The sequence below is a fragment of the Prenolepis imparis genome, unplaced genomic scaffold (genome assembly GCF_030444845.1).
Source record: "Prenolepis imparis isolate NDT839.2.m4 unplaced genomic scaffold, iyPreImpa1.0 SCAF_2, whole genome shotgun sequence".
In the NCBI taxonomy this organism is placed as follows: domain Eukaryota; kingdom Metazoa; phylum Arthropoda; class Insecta; order Hymenoptera; family Formicidae; genus Prenolepis; species Prenolepis imparis.
Window position 1 is genome coordinate 23,463,208 of NW_028141160.1, and position 23,594 is coordinate 23,486,801.

General features: G+C 38.2%; 2 protein-coding genes across 4 annotated transcripts in view; both read right to left on the reverse strand.

The window, feature by feature from the left end:
• Window positions 1-23,594, reverse strand: part of LOC145933027 (rap1 GTPase-activating protein 1) — a 113,908-nt gene that overhangs the window by 89,761 nt on the left and 553 nt on the right. Inside the window, exon 1 of one of the 3 annotated variants that reach the window (XM_083032398.1) lies at window positions 14,161-14,731. The exons of 1 other annotated variant lie outside the window; for it this stretch is intronic. In XM_083032398.1, the coding sequence (XP_082888524.1) occupies window positions 14,161-14,420 (260 nt within the window). In that variant the 5' untranslated portion in view covers window positions 14,421-14,731. Of the gene's footprint in view, window positions 1-6,883; window positions 9,031-14,160; window positions 14,732-23,594 lie in introns of those variants that run through there. One more of the 3 variants, XM_083032399.1, reaches the window with a different exon arrangement.
• Window positions 15,752-21,225, reverse strand: LOC145933034 (uncharacterized). The gene is made up of 2 exons (XM_083032413.1): window positions 21,029-21,225; window positions 15,752-17,761 (listed from the first exon to the last, which is right to left on the reverse strand). The coding sequence occupies exon 2, from the start codon at window positions 17,754-17,756 to the stop codon at window positions 17,535-17,537; it is 222 nt and encodes a 73-aa protein (XP_082888539.1). The 5' UTR covers window positions 17,757-17,761; window positions 21,029-21,225; the 3' UTR covers window positions 15,752-17,534.

A 23,594-nucleotide genomic window follows, 5' to 3' on the forward strand; every position in this document is an offset into this window, starting at 1 on the left:
TGCGCGAAAAAAATTTATCTCCAAGAAATATCGTCGTTGAAGTCAGCAGCGATAAAAATGGAAGCGATATAACATTCGCTCGGAATCATATAATTTATTTGAGCGTTATTTTCGTGAAATTTTTCAACTCTCGGGAAGGTGACGATTATATCATTATGTATATTTCATTCAATTCCTGGATATTTCAGAGAAAAACCATTATTGCTGATCTTTTTAAGGATAATATCGACGTATCAGAAGCCGCAGACGGCGGCAATAAATTAGCTCTTCCCCGCCGTGACCTCGATATTTAGCATTAATGCTGTTCGTCCCAATGGAAAACGCGAAGGCAAGCAAAGGTGGGTTGGTTTGCGAGATCGCTTAAAGGGTAGGTCGTACCATTATCCGCAAAGTACAATGTTTATACCTCGAAGCTGGAGCAAACTGTGGGGGTTTCTATTGGAAGGTCAAGTGTCCTCATCATTCGCCTCGATGGCGGATTAAAACATATTTTCCTTCGTCTCGATAATAGTAGGTAATAGTAAACGTTACAAAAATATTTCTTCAAGAAAGAACTGACGAGAAAAAGCTCCAAGCTATTAGCTTCTTTCATTCGCATTAAATGACGTATTATGAAAGATAATTTTACTATCGATTGATTTTAGATTTAACACAAGTGTCTGTGTCGCGTATGTTTTCTTCTTACTGAACCATAGGTTCTAACGTAGGTTCAAGGTGGATGAAACAGAACACCCCGTACATTCGCGTGCATAGGTATATACGCACGCGAAGAAAGTCTCGCGTTCACGTCGCGGGTGTCAAGAGATTATTGCTCCAACTCACGAATGCGCCGGGTCATAGTACATTGCGCCCTATAGCCGATTTCAAAAGCGATTGCCCGCACAATCGGCGAGGTAGGCCTACACGAGATATATTTTTCATTACTATAGATTATTAGTATTAAAATATACATAGAGCTTTCATATTTACATATAATTAATATTTCCTGTATCCATATGTAAACTTGAATATGTAAAAATAATGCAAATTTTAATAAACAAAATTAGATTATTGCATAAAATTGACAATACTGACTTTCATCTTGAGTAAAAAATAAATTAATATAATACATAATATATAATACACAAGATTATAATACAATTAATCAATGTAGTTAATTATATTAAGGCTCCTGGCTCCTTTCCGATTATGTCGAAATCGTGACGTCAGAGGCGAGGAAACACACGCTAAAATTTCTTAGATGCCATTTCGAAATAAAAAAATATTTCGATGAAACAGCACTTCAGATGGCTTTAACACACTCTTAAAAAACCCCGAAAACTATCCTTTCCCCTTTATAATCAATCAACAGCTGTAAAATGTAATATTATGAAGCCCAGTCTGTCTGGTCTTTGCACATGCGCAGTCATTCCGCATGTCAAAGTCTGATATCTCGATCATTTTACAGATGTTGATTGATTATAAAGGGAAAAGGATAGTTTTCGGGGGTTTTTAAGAATGTGCCAAAGCCATCTGAAGTGCTGTTTAATCGAAATATCTTTTCATTAAAAAATGGCATCTAAGAATTTTCAGCGTGTGCTTTCTCGCCTCTGACGTCACAATCCAATATGGCCGCGGTGAGCACCCAGGAGCCTTAATAATAATTAATATAATTATGTTAATGAAATAATTCATATAATAAATTAATTAATATATAACAAAATCGTAGTATATCGAAATTAATGTTTACCAAGATCATAATATAATTTATAATAATTTTTCTATGAAAAGAGAGATAAAAATAAAATATGATACGATAGATTACAGTTAAATAAATTAAAAATTTTGCGAAAAATCAATATACTTCAAAGTGATACTTTGTATTTCATACATAAATCGAAGTATCAAGGACAGAGGGAAAGAGCGTAGCTTAGGCAACCAGAGATTATCTAATCGCGCAATTTTCCTCGCGTCTTACTTTCATCTGCAACTGGTTTTACCACTTTTAACATATAAGGTATACGGGCACTTGGCGAGTCACGTCAGTCTCGATAATTATTATCACATATTAAGTGCAGCCACCGTCTTATTACCTCGTAATTCTCGGGATTTTAATATAATTGTCAGATTATCAAACTTTTATTAGCAATAAAAAGAACAATTCTCCGGAATATTCCGACGATTTCGGCTACATAAAAAAGAGAGAGAGAGAATGAGAGAAAGAAAAAGATATAGAGAATGATGCATACGGCAGTGTCTCAGAAAAATGACACGTTTTCCCTCTTTGAAACAATAAAAGACCGTTCGATATTATTGTATCGATAATTTTCAAGTTGCACAAAATAATTTTAATAATTAATAATTATAAGAGATATAAAAGAACAAACTGATTCTTTATAAAAAGTACAAAATAAAAAAAAAAGTTCTATTAATTCCTTAGTCAACTTTCGCGCGAGAAAAAATTTTACATTATTTCATGTAAAATATTTCGCGATCTGTATATACATACTTTAGCGAAATATTCGCCATGTTAAAAAAATTCTATCGATCGAAATATTTTAGTTTAATCTTATCCTTTCTTCGATATCGAGAGACTCCACCGTACTATAAATTCTACTAGCTGTCGGTTTATCCTTCTACGTTTATATCAATTTTTCCGTTACGTTGTGGCACTTCGCCCGAAAAATGTCCATGGCCGGTTGCACGCGATATTCACCCCTACGGTTACATCCTTTTCAAAACGCAGACGTGAGGAGACAATCCGCGCGGAAGTGGGCGTGTACAGTGTGCTTACAGATCGAGAACCTGATTTTTTTAATAGTCGACACGGCACTGATTTCTTATGCGCGACGCGACGGTTGAATCCTCCCGGTTTCTTGCCCTTTGATATTTTCAATCTTCCGACATTAGCATAATTTCATTCATGTCCTTTACTTCATATAATTTGCATTATATCAATTTATGAATGAGCAGCAGAAATAAAGTGTTTTAAATCGTTTCTCTATTCGCTCTTTAAACCTACGAGAAGTCGACTCTACAAATTTTGTAGAGAAATGTCATCGCATAATCGAACGAAACTTGAAATATCGAAAAACCTCGGAAAGAATGCAGGAAATTTACAACTTTTAACATTCGCTTAAATATTAATTCACAAAGGATTAAAATACTCGCACAAGATAAATCTTGCAAATTATGAATTTAATCTACTCTTTCATGCAAACTCTTTTCTATAATTGTAAGTTTTAAAAATTTACGAGCGCGCGAAAAGAGCTAATCATTAATTTTTAAGAATCTTTTTTAGATTCTTTTTTTACAAAAAAATTTGTAATAATTTCTTATAAAACTTAAATAACGCTTCTTTGCTGATACTCGTTCACGATTGTTCCTTTGCTTGGTTCAAGTCTGAAACACGCTGTATATTCGTACATACGAGTACATGTACATTCACGTACGTAGTATCCCCGATGTAAACGGAACCTGGGCAAAGTTTTGCCTCGAAGAGTATCGTTTCCACGAATAAAGCGTGCGTTCCAAGCACTGTGTCTATAAAGGATAGAGTCTGACGTGAAAACGAAGAAGATCGCGAGATATGTATATAAAGATATTTATCCTTATAGAGAAAAGGGGAGAGAGAGGCAAAATATGTCCGAAAGAATATAAAACCGCAACGAGGCCGCGATTAATTTAGCAATTAAGGCTCCTGGCTCCTTTCCGACCATGTCGAAATCGTGACGTCAGAGGCGAGAAAACACACGCTAAAATTTCTTAGATGCCATTTCGAAATAAAAAAATATTTCGATGAAACAGCACTTCAGATGGCTTTAGCACACTCTTAAAAAACCCCGAAAACTATCCTTTCCCCTTTATAATCAATCAACAGCTGTAAAATGTAATATTATGAAGCCCAGTCCGTCTGGTCTTTGCACATGCGCAGTCATTCCGCATGTCGAAGTCTCATATCTCGATCATTTTACAGATGTTGATTGATTATAAAGGGAAAAGGATAGTTTTCGGGGGTTTTTAAGAGTGTGCCAAAGCCATCTTAAGTGCTGTTTAATCGAAATATCTTTTCATTAAAAAATGGCATCTAAGAATTTTCAGCGTGTGCTTTCTCGCCTCTGACGTCACAATCCAATATGGCCGCGGTGAGCACCCAGGAGCCTTAATAAAAGAATTCGTAATGAAAAGTAAGGAGGGCGGTCTGCCCGTACATCCTTATATAAGGATTTGCGGAAACGGGAATTTATGAATTTATTGTGCTGATGAGAAATTAAGAATTTTTGATATACAAATACGCTACTGGAACTATCAGTCCATGAATCTGCGAAATTCACGGAAAAATTGAACAACAATCGTAAATTCGGGCAGGCGTATGTTTGTAACCGGAAATTTACGAGCAGACAGTTTTACGAAAACAAGGATATTTGTGCGGAAATTCGCGAGATTCGCGTAAACTAGTATATCCGCATAACAAGAAAAATAGGTTTCACAAACTGGGCTGCGGAGGAAGTCCTCTTTTCTCCGAATATATACGTATCCGACCTAAATTCACGACTTATGTAGTATTTGTGATGAGTGGTTTAAATCACGATATATTGGACGTCAAGTTGCCCGTATAAATACGGTAAACTGATTTTACACGGCAACTCTTCTTCGATCAATGATTCAAGCGTCGTTGTAAATTGCCCACGAGGGACATCGCAAAACGATATATCATCGTCATATCTCGTTATTATCGGCGTTCATCATGCCATATAATCGCTCTTATTGCGCCAGTGTAACGTTGCGTATCGCTTTTTCTTTGAAATAATAAATAGCGCTCTCGGGAATTTTCATGCATTCCGCGGTTTTGCGTTTCCTGACTCGTTTCCTCATAATTTCCTGTATCGCGAGGGACACATAGGATGAACAACACGATGACACATTGATTCAATCGCATTTCCTACCGTCGTGTCGATATATACGTTCTATTAATTGTTCAGAACAAGAAGAAAGCTTTTAAAACAATTATATATTAAATAAAATGTAAAATTTTTTCCGCAACAATATATTTGTTCGCGTCAAGATCCTCGCGAATATATTAAAAATTTTAGAATAGAAAATTAATGTCAATTGCAATTTTTCGCGTTTTAATTTCTAGTAGAGAGGAAGTGGCTCGATGACAGCAAAAGTTTTCGCATCGTTCCTAGTCTCTTTACTATAGTCGAGTCGAATCGGCTAACACGACGAATAACAAGCGTGTCGGCGTGTGCACGCTTAAATATACGGTGTCGGAAAAATTTCACCGCGAGTGAAACCTTACGCGCTCGCTTAGCTCGAGAGCTCGACGACGCTCTCGACCTCGTTCGATTAATTTGCCAACATGTTTCGCACCCACGAGGCGCCCCGTCATTATATATCCCGGATGAACGGACAGTGTGGGCCGACGCGCGGCGTTATAAGCAGGAAATTAGAAATATATCCGCGTCACACACCATCGGCCGAGTGTGCAGATATGGCCGCGAAGAGGGAATTGCATCACTCGTGAGCGTGTGCGCGTGTCATTTTTTTTCTCACGCTGCTGGTATGTACATACATACATACAAAACAACGCAGAAAAGAGACATGTATAAGGTAACAACGAGGACAACGAGAAATGCAAATGATGAACTTGTCTTGTCGCAAAACTTTGACAAATTGTACGATCGAATTAATTTATGACGCGATTATAATGATTTCTGCGATGAAGTTAAATCCTTATATAGATGACGATATTATTTTATATTACTTTTAAAATAATTTATTTAATATTATTTTCGTTAATTAATATACAAACATGAAATAAACACAGTGTGACGAAGTCATCGATTGTGAAATGTTGAAATATTACAAATCTATTAAATATTAATATTGATATTATATAATATTCTAATTTTAAATAATATAGTATAAAGTATTAAATAAATTATTTTAACATCACAACCCATTCCTTCTTAAAGAGGCTGCGTTGAAACCGGATAAATGCGTGGACCGGAGCGCGATTCAACGTCGACCAAATTAATTCGTCTGCGATAAGCGAGCAGACTGGTAGCCTGGTTCCTCTCGAGGAGGACGTTGAGAGTGCTCTATAAATTTCGGAGTTGCTTTTGTCGCTTTCGGGGGACTATATCGCGCGAACGAAAGCGGCTCTTAGGTCGTTCCAATTTCATCCCGAGCTCGATCAAGCTGCATCAAGCACGACGCGCATTTAAGAGAGGCGAGAGCGTCGTTATATGCACCCGAAGCGGGAAAGAATGATCAGCCTTGTTCTCCCCTACGGTGGGGGGTTCATTGGTATTCCGGATACGCGATACGCGCGTTCCTAGTGGCCGAGATTGGTGCGGCTACTCGCACGCACCAAGCTTTAACGATCGTAATTTTATAATATATTACTGATGCAAGCGATGCCTTTCGTCGCGACGAAATAGCGCGGCGGATTAATAATGACAAACTCGCGCGACATTGTTTCAAAAGAGAAAAAAATGTATACTTAATTTCAATTCTGCGCGTAATTTTGATAGACTCAAATATCGAAAATATTTTCAATTTAATTTAATAATTTTAAAATGTTTTATTTATTATTTAAATATATTTTATTATTATATATATATTTATATATTTTTTTATTTAAAATATTTTATATATATATATTTTTTTTTTAATATTAATTATATAAATATAATTAGATATTAAATTTCGTATCATATATTATAACATCTCGATCAAACAACAATCGTGTTGGCATAAACTTATATATTATATATCCAACAATAAAACGGCAATAGTTAATATAAACTAGCTCAATTAAAATCTGCTTGAAATTGGAAGATCAAGCATTCCGTGGATATGATATTCTAGCTAGGTGCATACAATGTGCAGCACTCACCCGGTATCGCCGATGTAATCCAGCATGCGTATCTTCAGCATGTCGTATGCCGAATCGGTCGACGGCGGCCCGTCACATGTGCGAGACCTCCGGTCAGAGATCGGAATCGTCGTCGATGTTGAAATAATCGCACGTCGCCGAAGACCGATATTCCGAGCGAGTCTAACGCGATTTATCGAACGGTATCACGTCCCCGATGCCTCGAAACGAAGTCGCGCGCGTTTTACCGCGAGTCACCTCGCGCAGAAGACAAGCACATTTATTCGATCGATCTCTTCGATCGACACGAAAGTCTGAATTTTTACCAGATACTTGATTTGAAAAATGTAATAACGATGCTGAAACTGTAACACATTAAGATGTTCACCTAGATTCGTATTCGCGCGCCGTATGTTAATTAAATCACCTAGTATTTAATGTAAAAATTCGCGTTTGATGTTCATATGATATTTATATGTATAATATATATATAAATATTATTATACATTTAAATATATATATAATAAAAAACTGTAAAAAAAAATACGCGTCGAAAAATGTCGATATAATAACAGATAAGAGATGGTAATTAGAATATAATAAATTGTGGTTAAGAGTATTATCTTGCCAATAGAAACACCTGTTTTTTACCGAAAAGAGAGTACGTTAAACGCTATGTATACGACGTAAATACCGGCAAATTAGGACATTAAACGCAATTAAAGCAATGTAATAGCCGCCGTGGCTCGTTAGCTAACGTAAATAATGAATTTATCGAGAAATTGGTTTCCCGAGGGGGGAGAGATACATGAGATCTCTCGAGGGGAACGACGGGTTCTCCGGTCGAATCCGGCGGATCGTAAGAGGCAAGAGGACACGATCTTGGGATGAATTCGCAACAACGTGTGCACGTGTGTTCCGTCCAAGTCACCGTAAATAGTCTCTCTCACGATTACACCCGCCTCTCTCGAGATAACGCGGTTCCCAGTCCCGTTATCGTTCGCAATCGATTAATTCCCCCGATGCTGTTTCTTCGAGGTGTACGGTCATCGCGACACGGAAGAGAGATCCGCGGATCTTTTTTTTTTTTTTTTTTTTTTTTTTTTCGTCTCCAGATCGTCTCGCGAGCAGGAAGCCCCGATATGTCATCGTCTCTCAATTAACTCCCGGCGTGTGTTCGCCTCAATTTTAAACCTCGTTTCAAATTATCCGTTATATTAATTTCTTTATCCAGTTAATATGCACTCTGTAACAGTTTATGTAAATTTTCCGCTAACGTAGATTAAACCATTCACATATGTACACTCTATTTTCTTATTTATGAGTTTTTTCGATATTTTAAATATAATTACAATTTAATCAAAAGTATGAAGCGTATATTTTTCGAGTCATTATGACGAATGGAATAATCCAGGTCACGAAAGTGTGGTCTGCCTTCAAACTTGGACTTGATTCGAAAATATTCCTGCAGAATCTATGTATAGTCATGCAGAGAAGCGATTCATGAAAAATTCAGCTCTTCCTCTTGATGAATAGACTCGCGATCTCTAAAAGGAGTTCAGATTAAGTTCGTGATGACATCATCGGAAATCCGCGTTGTCTTAAAAACAAATCAGCAACGCGTACCACGAACAATATCGCGCATCGTGAACATATTAGGGTTGGAATATTAAACGATCTTGAAATTGAAACGAGTCATTGGCACGACGAGCTCTCACTCGACCCGGTCGTTTCCACTACAGCGTATAATCCACGTGAGTTATTTGACGTTTGACGAAATTAATTTTCAGTCCCAATTATGTGCGGTTGTTGCGTGCACCCGACAACAATAAAATGAAACAAAATTCACTTTAGAGCATTATTCGTCATCGCCCTCAGCCGCACAACTCGCGCGTGTATAATTCAAACACCGAATACTCTTGATATAACGATAATCCCCCTCGACGTAATAACATAAGCTTCCATTCGGAGATACATATTATTACATCGTGCAAAATTCAAATATTATTACATCGCGAAACTTTGATAGTAATATTATATCTCAACTTTGAATATAAGCCTACTCTCAAATACAACAATTTTAATATCTTTTATAGGGATATTATATCTCAACTTTGAATATATAAGCCTACTTTCAATATACTTCAATTACCGATTCGATGCTAGGTTTTCGCATTTACGTAAAACGTTTCTTTCTTAATTTTCGGCGAAAATCGACACCGATCTTTCTCGCGCGAGATCGACGCTATACGAAAGAAGAGACAGCGAGACACGACGGCGGATCGAAGCGTCGAACAACTGTTTAACGAGCCCGCTCGTACTTGCATCGTCAGTGGCACTCGTTCTCCCACCCGCAACAGCCTCCTCCTTCTCCATCGCGCCTCTCTTCTCGTTCGGAGGGGTCCTCTCCACCACCTCCGCCTTCCGCACCCGTGTCCGGGATCCTCGAGAGAAGGACACTCGCGAACCACTCATTCGCGAGAGCGTCTCTCGCCGGTCTTTCGTGTTCGATAAGATGTTTGCGCTCTTTCAGGAGCCAATCGGCGCCGACACTCTGTGAGTGCGCTCGATTATCATCAATAATTGGCGCAACGATAACGATATTGCTTGCTTTCTTTCATCGAAATATACTTTAGGAACTCTCAGAGTTTTTACGCATTTGTTAGAGTTTTTTTTAATCTAATTATTTTATGAATTTTTTTATCAGATTTTTTTATAGTTTTGTATTTTGTTTATTTTTAAGGTTCTTATTCTCATATTTTTCTTTTAGCATCTTATTCTGCATCTCTTTGCTGACGTTGGTAATTGTACACAGAGAGAATTTTCTCTTGGAATTTACTCTGAAAATCATGGTAATCTTGGACAATATGGTATATAGAAAGAATTTTTAAAATATGTTTGATTAATTTTACCATACTTTTAGTAAATGTTACTATACTTTTAGTAAAATTAATCAAACATATTTTATATTTTATTGTGATAGATATTATTTTTTATTGTGATAAATATTCATCAGAGAAATTCTCATAAAATTCTTTCCATGTCATATTGTCCCACGATTATCATGATTTTCAGGGTAAATTCTAAAAGAAAATTCTCTCTGTGTACAATCATATTATAATATTTATACGAAAGATATCTCTTTTCCCGTTTATACATAAATAAATAAATAAACAAGCTGTCGCGCGACACTCGAATTCTGAATAATTACCGCATAATTATATAAATATAACCGAATACATTATCACCTTTCTGTCAATTTCTGTTAATTTTATAAAAAAGATTACCCCGAGAAATAAAGAACCAAATTATCGAAACATGTCACAGACCGAGCGAGTCGCTCATCTTCCAATTTTTTTAGTCAGTTTTCGATTTTTTTCTGAGAAAATATAAAGACTTCTTTTAGATTTGTCAAGGAATCTTTATTTGTCATAGGAGAAAAAGATTAGCCTATGGATGAAGGGTCAGATTAGGTTTAGGGTTAAGAGCCCCCCGATCTTTAAGCGTCCTCCTCCGCGGATCGATGTCGATTACTCCGCGGCAAGACCGATCATTTTCGACTAGGATAATAGCACGGGGAAGAGACCTCGGGAACCGGCGGAAAATCACGAGACCAGTTACCGAACGTATATTACTAATAGTATGCCCCGTTGTTCGACCGCGGAAGATCGCTCGAGGCCCCGGAGAGAGCCAAAGTGCATTATGGATTTCATCAGCGTTCGGTCGATCGCGCGGATTTTTCCCAAGGATTTGCCGATGAATAGCCGATGAATTGGAATTTATTAAAGTTAAATTGTAAATGATAAGATCCAGGAACAAACGGAAATAAATTGTAGATAATTCGCGGAACACGTGCGCCAACGTTTATCCATGTATCATATTTATATGGCTGCGTATATATCGAGCGATATAAATATTTATTCGCGATAAATTCTCCCCTCCTCAGGAAACCGGCGCTATTCGATAAAGCCTCCGGGAAATTTCGAACTTCCTCAAGCGCGCAGGAAGCTCACGTTTCCTTCCACGAAATGCCACGAACCGCCCGTCGTTGTTCCACCAGGTCTGATAAGATTGCCGCTTGAATGAAGTCATACATCTTTTATTCCCATCGTAACGTAGGAAGTCTAATGTATAAGATGCGTCAGAAACGATAAAGCTTTTCATCCCCCCCTGATAGGGCCATATCAATAATAATCGGGCCATATCAATAATAACCACTCAATTTCCACGCCTTCATATTCATGATATGTCATTTTAAATTAATCCGCATTAGTAATGGTACAATTATTAATATTATAATAATATAATCGTAGCTGTAATAATGTGCGTACATATAAGATAATATATCCTATAAATATCAAAATTCATTTCTCGTGCCTGTGTATTTTCTTTAATGCGATAACGCTATTAATTAATGTCTTTTCACGTTTCAAGATTTATAATTCCAATTCACGCAGAGAGACAGAAAACATTAATCAATTATAATATAAAAGAATATTCTTAATTTATTCGAAACTATTATTTTGACGCTCGAGATGACAATTCAGTTACCTCGCCCCTCCCTCTAACCCTTCCCGCTTTTCCCGGCCGGGGAAAAATAATCCCTTGACAGGATTCAATCGAGGACGCCTCTCGTGGAAGGGATACAACCCCCTGTAGAGGTGGTTGGGTCAGGACAGGGCAACCGGGTGCATCGCGAAGTAGAATAGCCAATTACCGGCGCACGTCGCGCACATGTTTTTTTTTTCTTTTCCCGAGCAATCCCGGCCACCCGTCCATTGTACCCGTCAAATTTAGCGGAATTATTTTACGCGACCCCCCATCGTCGTCGTCATTAACGCGCGGTCATTAATCTTCGTTCGAGATCGATGCGCGCGCACGACATCCCGACGATACGTCAATTTGCATTCGGAATCTTTGCAAACGAGGAAACCCTTCTCGAACAAACGAGCCCTAGATAACGAAGGAACCGATTGTCTCTCGAGAAACGCACTGACAAAAAAGATGAGACATTCGCGTGCAATATTCAGGATAATGCAAATTTTGCTTTTAATAATAAACATATATATTTTTTTTAATGTTTTGTATGTCATTCGAAATTGAAAAAAAATGTATTTATAAGGCACAGAAAAAATATAGAAATAATATAATAATTACATAAATACAAAATCGAAAAGATAGAATTGCGTTTTTTTTATATTTTATATAATACTTTGTTTAATATTTTGTTTAATTTGTTGCGTTTTATATTTCTTTTTTTCTCTCTCTCTCTCTCTCTCTCTTGAGACTGTAAATATTACGAGCCATGATGGGAATCTCGCGAACTCAATCTTATTGACAGGATAATCAAATACGGCAGAAATCCATTTATCGAAATAATATCGAACGTCAATATTTTACAGATATCCTCAGTTGTGTGTGTGTGTGTGTGCGTGTGAGAAATACACAAATAGATCCTCTTAAAACCACTTTCCGTGCTTTTGTATTTTTACAAATTCTACGTCCTACAGACCTTTAATACGCGCAAGATCGTTACTGTATATATATACATACAATCGAACGTTTTCATTTCACAAAAAATATAAGAGATAGATTGAACAATGGCTAGAAATTTCAACAATTCTACATTATATCCATTATAATCATTATTATTCGTGCATAAATGTAGCAGGGCGCTGCAATTACACTTTTTTTTCAAGTGAACAACAAATTCTCTCTCTTTTCCTCTCTCTTCGCAGGTAACAGAAAAATAATTTCTAATTAAAATGATTGACGGTATATTTTTATCGATAAGCTTGAAAGCTCTCGGCTTATTTACCGCTCGTCAAGTTTACATAACGCGGCTCATTCATCGCGACGAATAAGGATGGAAAGATAGAAAGGGGAGAGAGGGGGGAGGAAGGGGGGAATGCGCGCGCGAAGCCTTTAAAAACCTAACTGACCCAGTTCCCCGATGTTCCGGTTGTGCAACGAACGGCAGCTCTCCGTTATAGCTAATCGAAATAGCGGGGTCATCCCGCTGATCGAGGTAGAGCGAGAACGCGCCGTTGCTCCTCTCCTCAAGGTCGTTTCCGTTTCTTCTTCCGCCCTACACTGCCCGCTCTACTTGCCGCCGCCGCCGCGGCATGATCGCATCATATTCCCCGGCACCTAGCGAATCTAATTTATTACTCAACGATCATCTCCGCTCTCGACGACGGTCGATCGACGATCGCCCGCCAGCGAGGCCCGCGCGACGTAGGTAGGCTGGAATGAGGATGTCCTCTCTCTCTTTCTCTTTCCCATCCCTCCCTCCTTTTCATTCTCCGCATAAATGATCCCCTTCGTTATGTAAGGCAAATATTACGGTATTTGCTGTACGTTGACAGATTCTATGCGACAAATTGACGTAGAAAATTTGAACGTAAAGTTATATTCATATTGCGGAAAATTATATTGTTAAAATATATATTTATGTAAAATATGTATATTAAAATTATATATATAATTCAATATAATTTTATTTCATGTATAAAATATATATAATTGTATTATTAATTTCTTATATATGTATATATACATATACAAAATGAATAATACAATTATATATGTATATGAAATAAAATTAGATTTAATTATATATATATGTAATTTTAATATACATCATATTTTACATAAATATATTTTAATAATATAATTAATATTATAATATAAAATTAATAATGCAATTGTATGTGTGAAATTATTCAATTTGCGGAAAAAAATTCTCTTGATTATTTTCCGCAAAAATTTCATCGTTTAGAATAACGATGAATATAAATGTGATATATATACATATCTTTCAGTAAATAAGATGTGAAAGACCAGTTTCAATAATAATGCTTCTAACCTTATGGTATAAGGACACCTATGTAAATAATGTTGATCCTATAGCAATTGAATCTCATTCACAGTCGTATAAATGGTATTTACTCCTTCGAAAGAGAATAGTTAACGCCGGAAGCATTAGGCTTCGAGATAGCGCGATACATTAATAAATCACAATAATGGCGATCTCGTAATGGCGAGGGAATTTCTAATAGCTGCGCCAGAGAGAGCAATATTATCGGGGAAACTCGCTTCGGGTCAAATTTCAGAATCATCGCGCGGCTTATTCCAAAAATACGGAGAACACGTATCATATAACCACCCGATACATAGGCATATATACATATATATAAAACATGATATCGCAATAGAGCGAAAAAACTGTAGATACGTGCGTGTGGGGAGGGGAAGCAGAAAAGGGGGGCAAAAGGTAACGGGGTTAAGCACCCTACCTGTGGATCGCAACGCTCCGGGACTCCGGGGAGATGGTCGCGCGACCGCGGCACTCAGCTGGGGGAAGCATGGGGGCCTTGAGGAGGTCGCCGAACGACAGGTGACGACTGTAAACGCGGCAGGTCCAGGTGTATCCGCCGCCGCGCTCGTCGCCGCCCTCCATCACGGACGGACGTTGCCGTTGCCTACCGCTGTCGGCCGTAGCACCGCCACCGTTGTCGCCACCCTCGGAGAGATGACGGATCAAGGGTCGCCGCATGTCTCATTCAAATCGCTATCGACGATAATACACTGACAAGCCAGCGACGACGGTAAACGGGAAATCGTCCGCACTCGTACGATCAACCGAAAATCGAACGACGCGAAGGTTGCCGCGGAACGAAGCTGGACGAAGCAGAGTCTTTGCGATCCGAATTTTCTCTTGTTTCGCGCGCTCGCGTCCTACGCGAGGATCTCGACGAAAAGTCACTCACCACTCGCCGCGCCGCGACCTGTGGGACGCGCTCGCGCGTTCCTCTCTGCGATACCGGGAAAAACGTACGATCGCCGATACCGGGTGCCGGGATAATGCGCGAGAAAAGACTGCGTGCACCGCACGCGCGCGACCGACCGCCTCTCCTTCCGCGCGCGCGCGCGCGTTGGCGGGACACGTCTTTGGTTACGCTCGGTCAACGTTCGACTGCCGCCCCCCTGCGGAGATTCGCGCTCGGCGACCAACTTGACAGATAAGGCAGGTCGCGCGGGTACGGAGCGATTTCAAACCATTTTCTCACGTCTTTCATGATGATCGATTAATTGAAATGATAATAAATTATTCTTAATTTCAGATTGATGAAGTAGATATGTGATACTTGATTAATAAGATATAATTATGCAAAAGAAGAGGATCGCGAAAGAGAGATAATGAAACAAATAAAATAAAAATGAATTAAATGTCATATATAGCAGTTGTATAAAAGGATTATTTTTCTATTTAAATCTTATATAGAAATCCAATTATGTTTGTACAATATTTTTGTTGTTACCATCGGTACTTACTTCGGCTTAGTGTTTCTTATATTAACCACAGTATTTATTGAGGGCGTTGGCGTCACATTTTTTAAATGCAAAAAAATCAGTAGTCTTTAATATTATTTTGTCGATTTTTCGTTAAATTAGCTTATATTCCATGCACAATTTCTATATGATTTCATATATCATATTTCATATATCACTCGCATATGATTCGATTTTTAGATCTACCGATTCAAATTGAATAAAAAATTTCACATATATATTTTCATTGAATTTTTTAATTTACTAAACTTTCGAATGCATTGTTTATTTTATTATTGCTTGAAAAATTAATATTAATAACAAAGAAAAGAGTTATAATTAAGGAAATTATCAGTGAACGAGTGCCCCAGCTCAGTAAATCACATATGCTATACTTTTAATCTTCATAACTAACCATTCTAAAATATATAATTAATTAGAGAGAATTCTTTCTTCATTCGCATTATATTGTCTGCTATATTATTTGCATGTATATTTCAATGAGCTATTGGAATTGTTTAAAGGGAGGAGAAGCAACGGCACACACCGGACGAGTTAAAGCAAATATTTAATTTATTATAGTGACTCTGCGCAATCATAAAATATATTCGTGTAACGATCAACGAGATATAACATCGATAGAGCTCGGCGTTGAACGTGACGAGACAATCAATGGGGGGAAGGGGGGGAAAGGAGGAGTGGAAACGGACGTAATCGCAGACACCCTAAAGGAAGTCGCGCGTCTTCCTCGCGGATTCGAGGGGATAATAAGAGGGGAAAGGGGGAAGGAGGGGGCGCACCTTGTTAACCGGGTCTCACCATTTTTCTCCCTGCTTGCGACAAAGCACGCTTCGCGAAAAAAACACATCTCTCGTCTCTTGTTCGTGTACACGCGATATAAAAATAGAATCCACGGTGCGCAACACGGTGTATGTACTAATGGTGACATCGGTTGAACAATGGAAGAGGGAGGGCGGAGGGAGAGAAGGACGAGAGAAACTCAACTCATGAAAAGGAGGGGATCGCGGGTGGATTACAGATTTGAAAAATCAAAAACGTCAATCAGCTCGCGGAGACGTCGCGACGCTGTAAAACATTTGTATATATACTATATATATATGTAGTCCGACTACGAGTCAACATTGCTATGGCAGACGTGTATTCGAACACTCGTTTTCAGACAACGAGCGTTTGTCCGGAAGAAGAATCACCCTCTAAGCAACGAATCACCTCACGATTACGAGGTTTTCTTTCTTTTTACGCTAAGTAAGGACCGATCGATCGGTCGGATTAATCGGCTAATTGCGATCGAAGTTTCGCGAGTAACGTCACATCCTTTCTATCGAAGCGCAACCTTCTACCCCTATCTCCGCCGAATCAATCTGTGGGAAGCTGAATAGAATTCCGTGATCGCGTTGCAGTTTCAAGAATTGTTAGACAAACTGTCATCTCTCCGCGATCTCTTTAATCGATTCGTATATATGTACAAAAAAAAATATATATATACGATGTTACTCGCGAGACACGTACGCGTGTTCTGCTCTGCGTGTGCGGTTGCGTGTGTGACTCGAGCCGCGCCGGATCCCTGCAGGAGAGGAGAGTAACGATTAAATTAGTTGTCAGATCGTAAAATGGGATTACATATAATTGCTCAGAATATAATAAAGTAAACCGAGAATGTCACAGGAAAAGAGAGACAAACGCGAGGTATACGGGGGATATGGAATGATAATTAGTTTCTTCTCGCGATAATTAGATGCTAAAGCAGTAATCGAAGAGCAGATCTTACAAGGGTAAATAGGTATCGTAAGAGAGAAAATACGTCACAAATAAATTGCCCGCGAGAAAGGGAGGGGTAAAATACAGCAAAAATACGTCTCTTCGTGTATTTTCAATAGAGAACCTCTACTCGCACCAGGATGGCGGGATGCAACCTCGAGCGCGGCCCAGTTACGACATCTCTACGCGGCGAATCGGATCTCTATTCGACTCGCCATTCGTGTAACGCACTATGATCGAGGCTACGACATACGGCCGCGTTCCTACGATTTATTAACGACTTGGCCGTGTATATAAATATATATATTTTTAATATATATAATATATATATTATATATATGTATATATGTAAATCGCGACGCGCGAAGGGGGACGAAACAGGACATCAGCTGGCGCCTGTGCGCTACGCGCTCACCGCGTATATTAATTATTATAATCTGAGATTGTTTAAGATATACGGATCCTTTGCTATCGGCTTTCTCTCTCCTCTCTCCCTCTCCTTGTTTCCTCCTCCGCTCTGTTTCTCCCTCGCAGACTCCGCGCTCGCGGACGGGGGATCTTAGCAGCCGACCTGGTGCAGCATCGACGCCAGCCGGAACACCCGCATCCAGGCGAACATGCCGGTGGACGGCGAACGGCAGACGGTGGCCCGCGTCGACGACGACGTCGACGAGGTCTTGCGTTGCTCCTGCGCGACTGACGGCGACGTCGCGTCCATGGATGCTGCGTCGCTGCTCTCCGACTTCCTCTGCTTCTGCTGCTGTTGCGGCGAGTACTTCATGTCCGCTGTTATTGGGGGGGAGGAAAAGAGAGAGCGATGATGATAAGATGATGAGAGATCGGAGGAGAAGATTGCTTTCGCGCGGTACTTCTGTCCGCCGGAGATGGAACTTGGAGAATGAGATCGTTAACGATAACGTTACCGTGGCTCGAGTCGTCATCATTGTTGTGGCATGCTACTTTAATAAAGGCCGAAATGTATCGTTACGTTTCAGTTAACGAGACTGTCAAGTTTCTCTCTGAACTCTCTCGTTGCTGTTTGAGAAAAAGATCTCTTACAGCGTAAAACACTATTATATTTTTTAAGTATTTTTATTATATTATAGATTTATAATTTTGTTGCAAAAAAAAACGTACGAAAATTATTTTTAAATATCTTGTACTTTAGCTACATATTCACTTGACAGATTCGCGTTAAATTAACAAGTCCGCTTATATGAGCGCGATTACTCTGGCAATAAATCTGCACAATTATTTGCAATTATTTCGCGAATGAACTCCGACCAACGGAGATCCGCGGATCTTTTTGCGTAAATGCATCAACCTTGACTATGTTTATCCGCGTCTATTAGATCACGGTCGTCTCTAACGCACATGCGTTACGAAGTAAAAAATAGTTACAAGTATAATCTCGATCTTATGATCTAGCGACATAATCCTTATATATATAATTTCGAAGAACAATTACATAAAAAAAATTAACTGAATTTCTCTCAATTTTTACAGAATCTTGCTGCAACAAGAGATTTGCATTTTTCAATCAACAATATTTGCTTCATTAATTATCTTCATACTGTAATTACAACTGCTCGTTAAAAAAATGTTAAAAAACATTCTTTCTGAAATTTTTTTATACGCTTTCGTAAAACTATCTCACGACTTCCATCAGCTTTCATGTCACGCATATGTCATATATGTCGAAAGCAACGCGAGTCAGCATGCGTTGCTCTGTATATATGACTGTTTATTATAGTGTTACGAAACCGCTGTGTTTCCAGGAGCGCGCGATTGCTAGGTGGGCGTCTCGGTTGGCGCACGCGCCCCTTTCGACCAGCTGATTCCCTAGACCTACTTTTCGTCCGATGATGTGCGAGCTGACATCATACATATATATACGTGTCACTCTCGGTACCGCCTCTTCCTCCCTCCCGTTTTCTTACGAACTGACATATACTACATAATATCGCTCTACGCGATCTGTCCTGTTTTAAAAATTCATCAAAGTCAGCTGAGAAGCCTAACTGTGTGTGATCATCTTTCTCTCTCCTTCCTCAATTTACCCCACAAATCAGTCAGTTAACTAAAATAATCGCGGTTAACTTTGACCAGCGTTTACGGGCACGTCTGTACAACTCGTTTATGATGAGCCTATCTGGATATCCATTAGTTTTCTGTGAAGATTTTATCTGTTTATATCTTCTTTTTCTTTCTCCCTCTCTCGCTCTCTTTCGCTTTCTGTTCTGTATACAACCAAGAGTCATCTGCATTACGCGATCGTGATGTCACACATCTCTAAATGCACATTCCGTCATATGTATTCTGTAACTTATATCTTTATGCTAACTCGCGGCTGCAATTGCAGTTGGATATAAATTTAATCAGTTTAAATTGAATTTCCTACACCGCACGTTTTTCTACGGTTTCTCTATGTGCTTCTCTTTCTTTGGGAGAATATATAAAGAGAAAATCTATATACAGAAAAAAGTAACCCAAAAACTTGTCAAGACTTTTAGAATAATTTAGATGATGAACTTGAAGATTTTTTTCTATACATTGATCTTTGGAGAGAAAATTTCCAGCAGAAACAAATTGTATAAACATCGTACGATAATTTTCTTATCTTCATTCATCAAGATTGATTTCTATTTTGAATAAACATTACCCCAGGGAATAAATTACGCACGCAATCGTTTTACTTTTGCGTGAAAACAAATACGTGAATACATATCGCGAACTCGTGTATTATTTGCGCGTGTACATACATGTCGAGAGAGAGATTCCGTGCCCTAAATCTTGGTCGTTGCTCGAGGCCGTCCTTAGACCTGCACGCGCTACTTGATTGAATGAGCTTTACTTGGCGCACGCGAGTAACAAAGGTTACGAGAGTCATTGACAAAGGCAAAATAAACATTATATATATAATCAAAAATATCACGGATTTGTACGTGTAGAGTATGAAATGGAGCAGACTTGAAGTCAAAGACTGATTTTCACATTCGGGAAAGTAGACCTGGCCAATCATCGTATTATATAAAAAACATTAATAATAAATAATTTTCAGTGTATCTATGTATAATATCGCGAAGTTCGAACATGATGCCAATTTCAATTCACAATTAATACGTCCGTCAGGATCATAATATTAGATTTATTTATTAAACAGTATCCTTTTTCAATCACGCTTTAAGAAGAAGAAGGAAAGAAATATAATGTAAAAGATTTATGTCTCGATTGTTGAATTATCGGCATTTCAATAATTCGATAATTATTTGTAGTATCGACAGTTCTGAGAATAGAATTTGTTCGAAAAGGAGAAAGAAAGAGAAACTTTCTAGACTACGAACCTGCCTCGAAGAGTCCAATCGCTTTTCGAACCGTCCATCCTAGTTGACGCGCGATCATCTTATTTCGCTAACGATAAACCTAAGTCTCCCCGTTAAATTATTGATTAATTGACAATCAATAAGCTCACCGTGACAATTATAACGACCTAAGAGCAACTCAAAGTATCTAGAAAATTAGAACCTTTTCTAAACATCCAAAGAATTAGAATCGCAGCGGATATCTCTTTGCGATTTTTTCCTAGTTACGTCGTCTGCAAAAATAACAAATATTGTTAAAAAAAAGAAAATAAAATAATAAAAATATTCCTGTAGTCACAAAAGCATTTCAGCTTTAATTAATATGTAATGATCGCCGGTGACTATCGTTGTACTTATAGGTACTTTGCTATAACGACTTCAACATCTTAAATGTCAAGTTAAATTGATCTGTCAACTGTAAAATGTTCACAGCCAAATATGTGATCTAATTTAATTTTTAAAAAAATTCGTTCCGCTAGCACGAAGCAAATATATTACGCGATGAATAAAAAAATCGTAAAAAAAATATATTTCAAAAAGATATATCGAATTCTACAAGTACGATTCAGTTATATCACTCCAGCTGGTCCCCCCAAGGTTGCCTCTATAGATTCGTCGAATTCCGTGGGGATTAAACGACTCTCCAAGTTCCTCCGGGACAGAGTGCACGCGAATTTTCACCGTCACTCACCTGATCGACTCGTGTTTGGTAGTTGCAGCTCGTTGGCCGAGCTCGAACGTCGATTCTTCTAGGCTGGTGGACGTCCCACAGTGACTCCGTTCGCGGCGCGTAGCGTTCTGCGGAACACGGCGACGAGGTGCATCGAAACCGAGGAGAGGACAGGAGAGGAGAGGTAGAGGCGAGGCACCTCCTCTTCGTCGCGCACTTGTACGTCGACGCGATCGTTCGGACGGTACGCGGCGATGGTGGGGTCGCTCGTCTTCGTTGGTCGCGCATTCCGCAGCGCCGGCGCTGCATCGATCCGGCTCGCGGTTAGATGCTTTTTCGATGATGTACGAAAAAGCTCAAACACCCACCGCGCGCGACCCCCAAAACGCGAACCCCGCGAAGTTTGTTTGCCCCCCTTTCCCCGCTCCTCCAACTCTCTTTCTTCCTCATCCTTGAAATTTTCGAAATCTGTCCTACTTTCGTATGTTAACGCGTTTCGTTTGTCTCGTCTTATTACTCAAGTGATGTAATAAAACTCCAAATTTTGACATCCTCAACCATGGTCTTTATTGGGCAATTTCGATGTAATTTATTTTTTTTTAAATTACGTACGCAACGAAGACTCTTGCTTATTTAGAACTTATCAGACACGTCCTGAATTGGGTCAAACATTTAAAACATTTGTAAAAACGAAACTTTTGAAAGAAATAAAAAGACTGATATTTGAAGATGGATTTCTAAAATTTGTTTTAAAAGTTTTTTGCATTTATTTTCATAAACATATAGTTGATTTTATGATTACAAAAATATAAAAAACACTTATAGTTTTATCTTTTTGCAAAAAATAAACATTTCCTATCGTTCTTTGCATTAAACTAAAACGCTTAAAAAAACTAACTGAAGAAACCATAAAACTCCGTCATCCCCTTCGTCGTTTTATTTGCTTTATGCGAACGATTACCTTCTACATTTGCATAGATAAGATAATCTCATCCTACGTGACTCAGAATACAGCGCACAGTATATACAATTGTACACATTTTTCCAACACGAATTATTATTCAGATAATCTCTAGATCACCGGCTGTTCCGCTTTCGATGACGAAACTTTGATCGATAGGTACCTTGAGCACTTGCCAAAGGCCATCATCTCTGATTTTTATCCTCGTTTATCTGACACGGAGCAACCAGACGTTCCGACTCGGCGCAAACATAAAGGTATCCATCCCGATCGATACATCTGTACTTGGGCTTCTTCCCGTATACGGAAAACCGCGCATGATTATGCATGAAACTCCGCGGTTACGTTAGCCACGAAACGCGGTCAGAATGCTTAAACAAAACTCTTAGATAACACGATGTCTGAAATCAATATGATGTAATATGCCTCTTTTAGTATACTTGAATACTAATGCGAGAATATACGGAGAAAGAATACGTACGCATAAATAAGAGGTATTATACTCCTACATCACTGTAAGATCCAGTTTTTCTGCGTTCTTTGAATACTAATCTCAAGTAATTCTAATTTTTTATAATTTCAGGCAGTTTTAATATAAAATCATCTCTTTAATAATTTTTCTCGTTTAATTTATTTTTTTAGAAAACTTTGACAAATTTAATTTGTATAAAAACTTTACTATGTTAGAAAAATAAAAATAAACCGATGATAAAATTGCATCAATTAAAGAGATATAGCTCTCAATTTGATGTCTGATATGAAGCTCGCGTGTTATCGCGTGATGCGAGAATCATATGGCCATATTAGAGAAAGAGAGAGAGAGCGGAACCTGATTAGACAGCTTACACAGTGTGTTTTACAAACACCGTGTAAACGTTACTAATGTACACACAGCAGCAAGTGCCTTTATCTGTTCCGAGGGAATAATCTTTCATTAGAGGTGTGTGTCGAGCGCCCGCCGGGGGTAAAAATAGTTCGAGTTACCCTTTGACGAACGCCATACCGTGGTTCCAGGTCAGCGAAACGCCCACAAAGAGTTAAAAAAAAGGGTTATTCGTTGTACGATTTTATATTCGTGTTATAAATATCAAAGAGTAGGCAATATAATCATACAAGTCTACTCATAAGCATGTGTGTGTATAAATATATGTAGTTTTAAATATATATATATAATCACCAAGAAAATATAAATATCTCAATATAAAGAAAACAGAAATGCAGCGATTTAGACATTTTCGAAAAAGATTATTCAAGAAAACTCCATTTTAATTGAGAAAAGAAATGAAAATTTTGTTAATAAACAAGAGAGATTAAATAATTGAAAAATTATTAAAACTAATTATATATATAATTCTTCACATATATAATTAATTTTATAGAAAGTACGACTAAATTCTAACAATGTAAATACTGTTTCTGATGGATTAATTAAGGGCTAGTTTCATACATTTTCAACAAGAAAGAAAAAAGAGAAAGAATTTAATTTCATTACTTTTTAGATTTAATTTCGTTGAAATTTTTAAAAAGCCGTTTTATATTGTCTTTAAGAAGACTTTAAAAAAGTCCTTTAAAAAAAAAGGTATTATAATATTTATTAATAAAATGTATTTACAACGCGTTAATGAC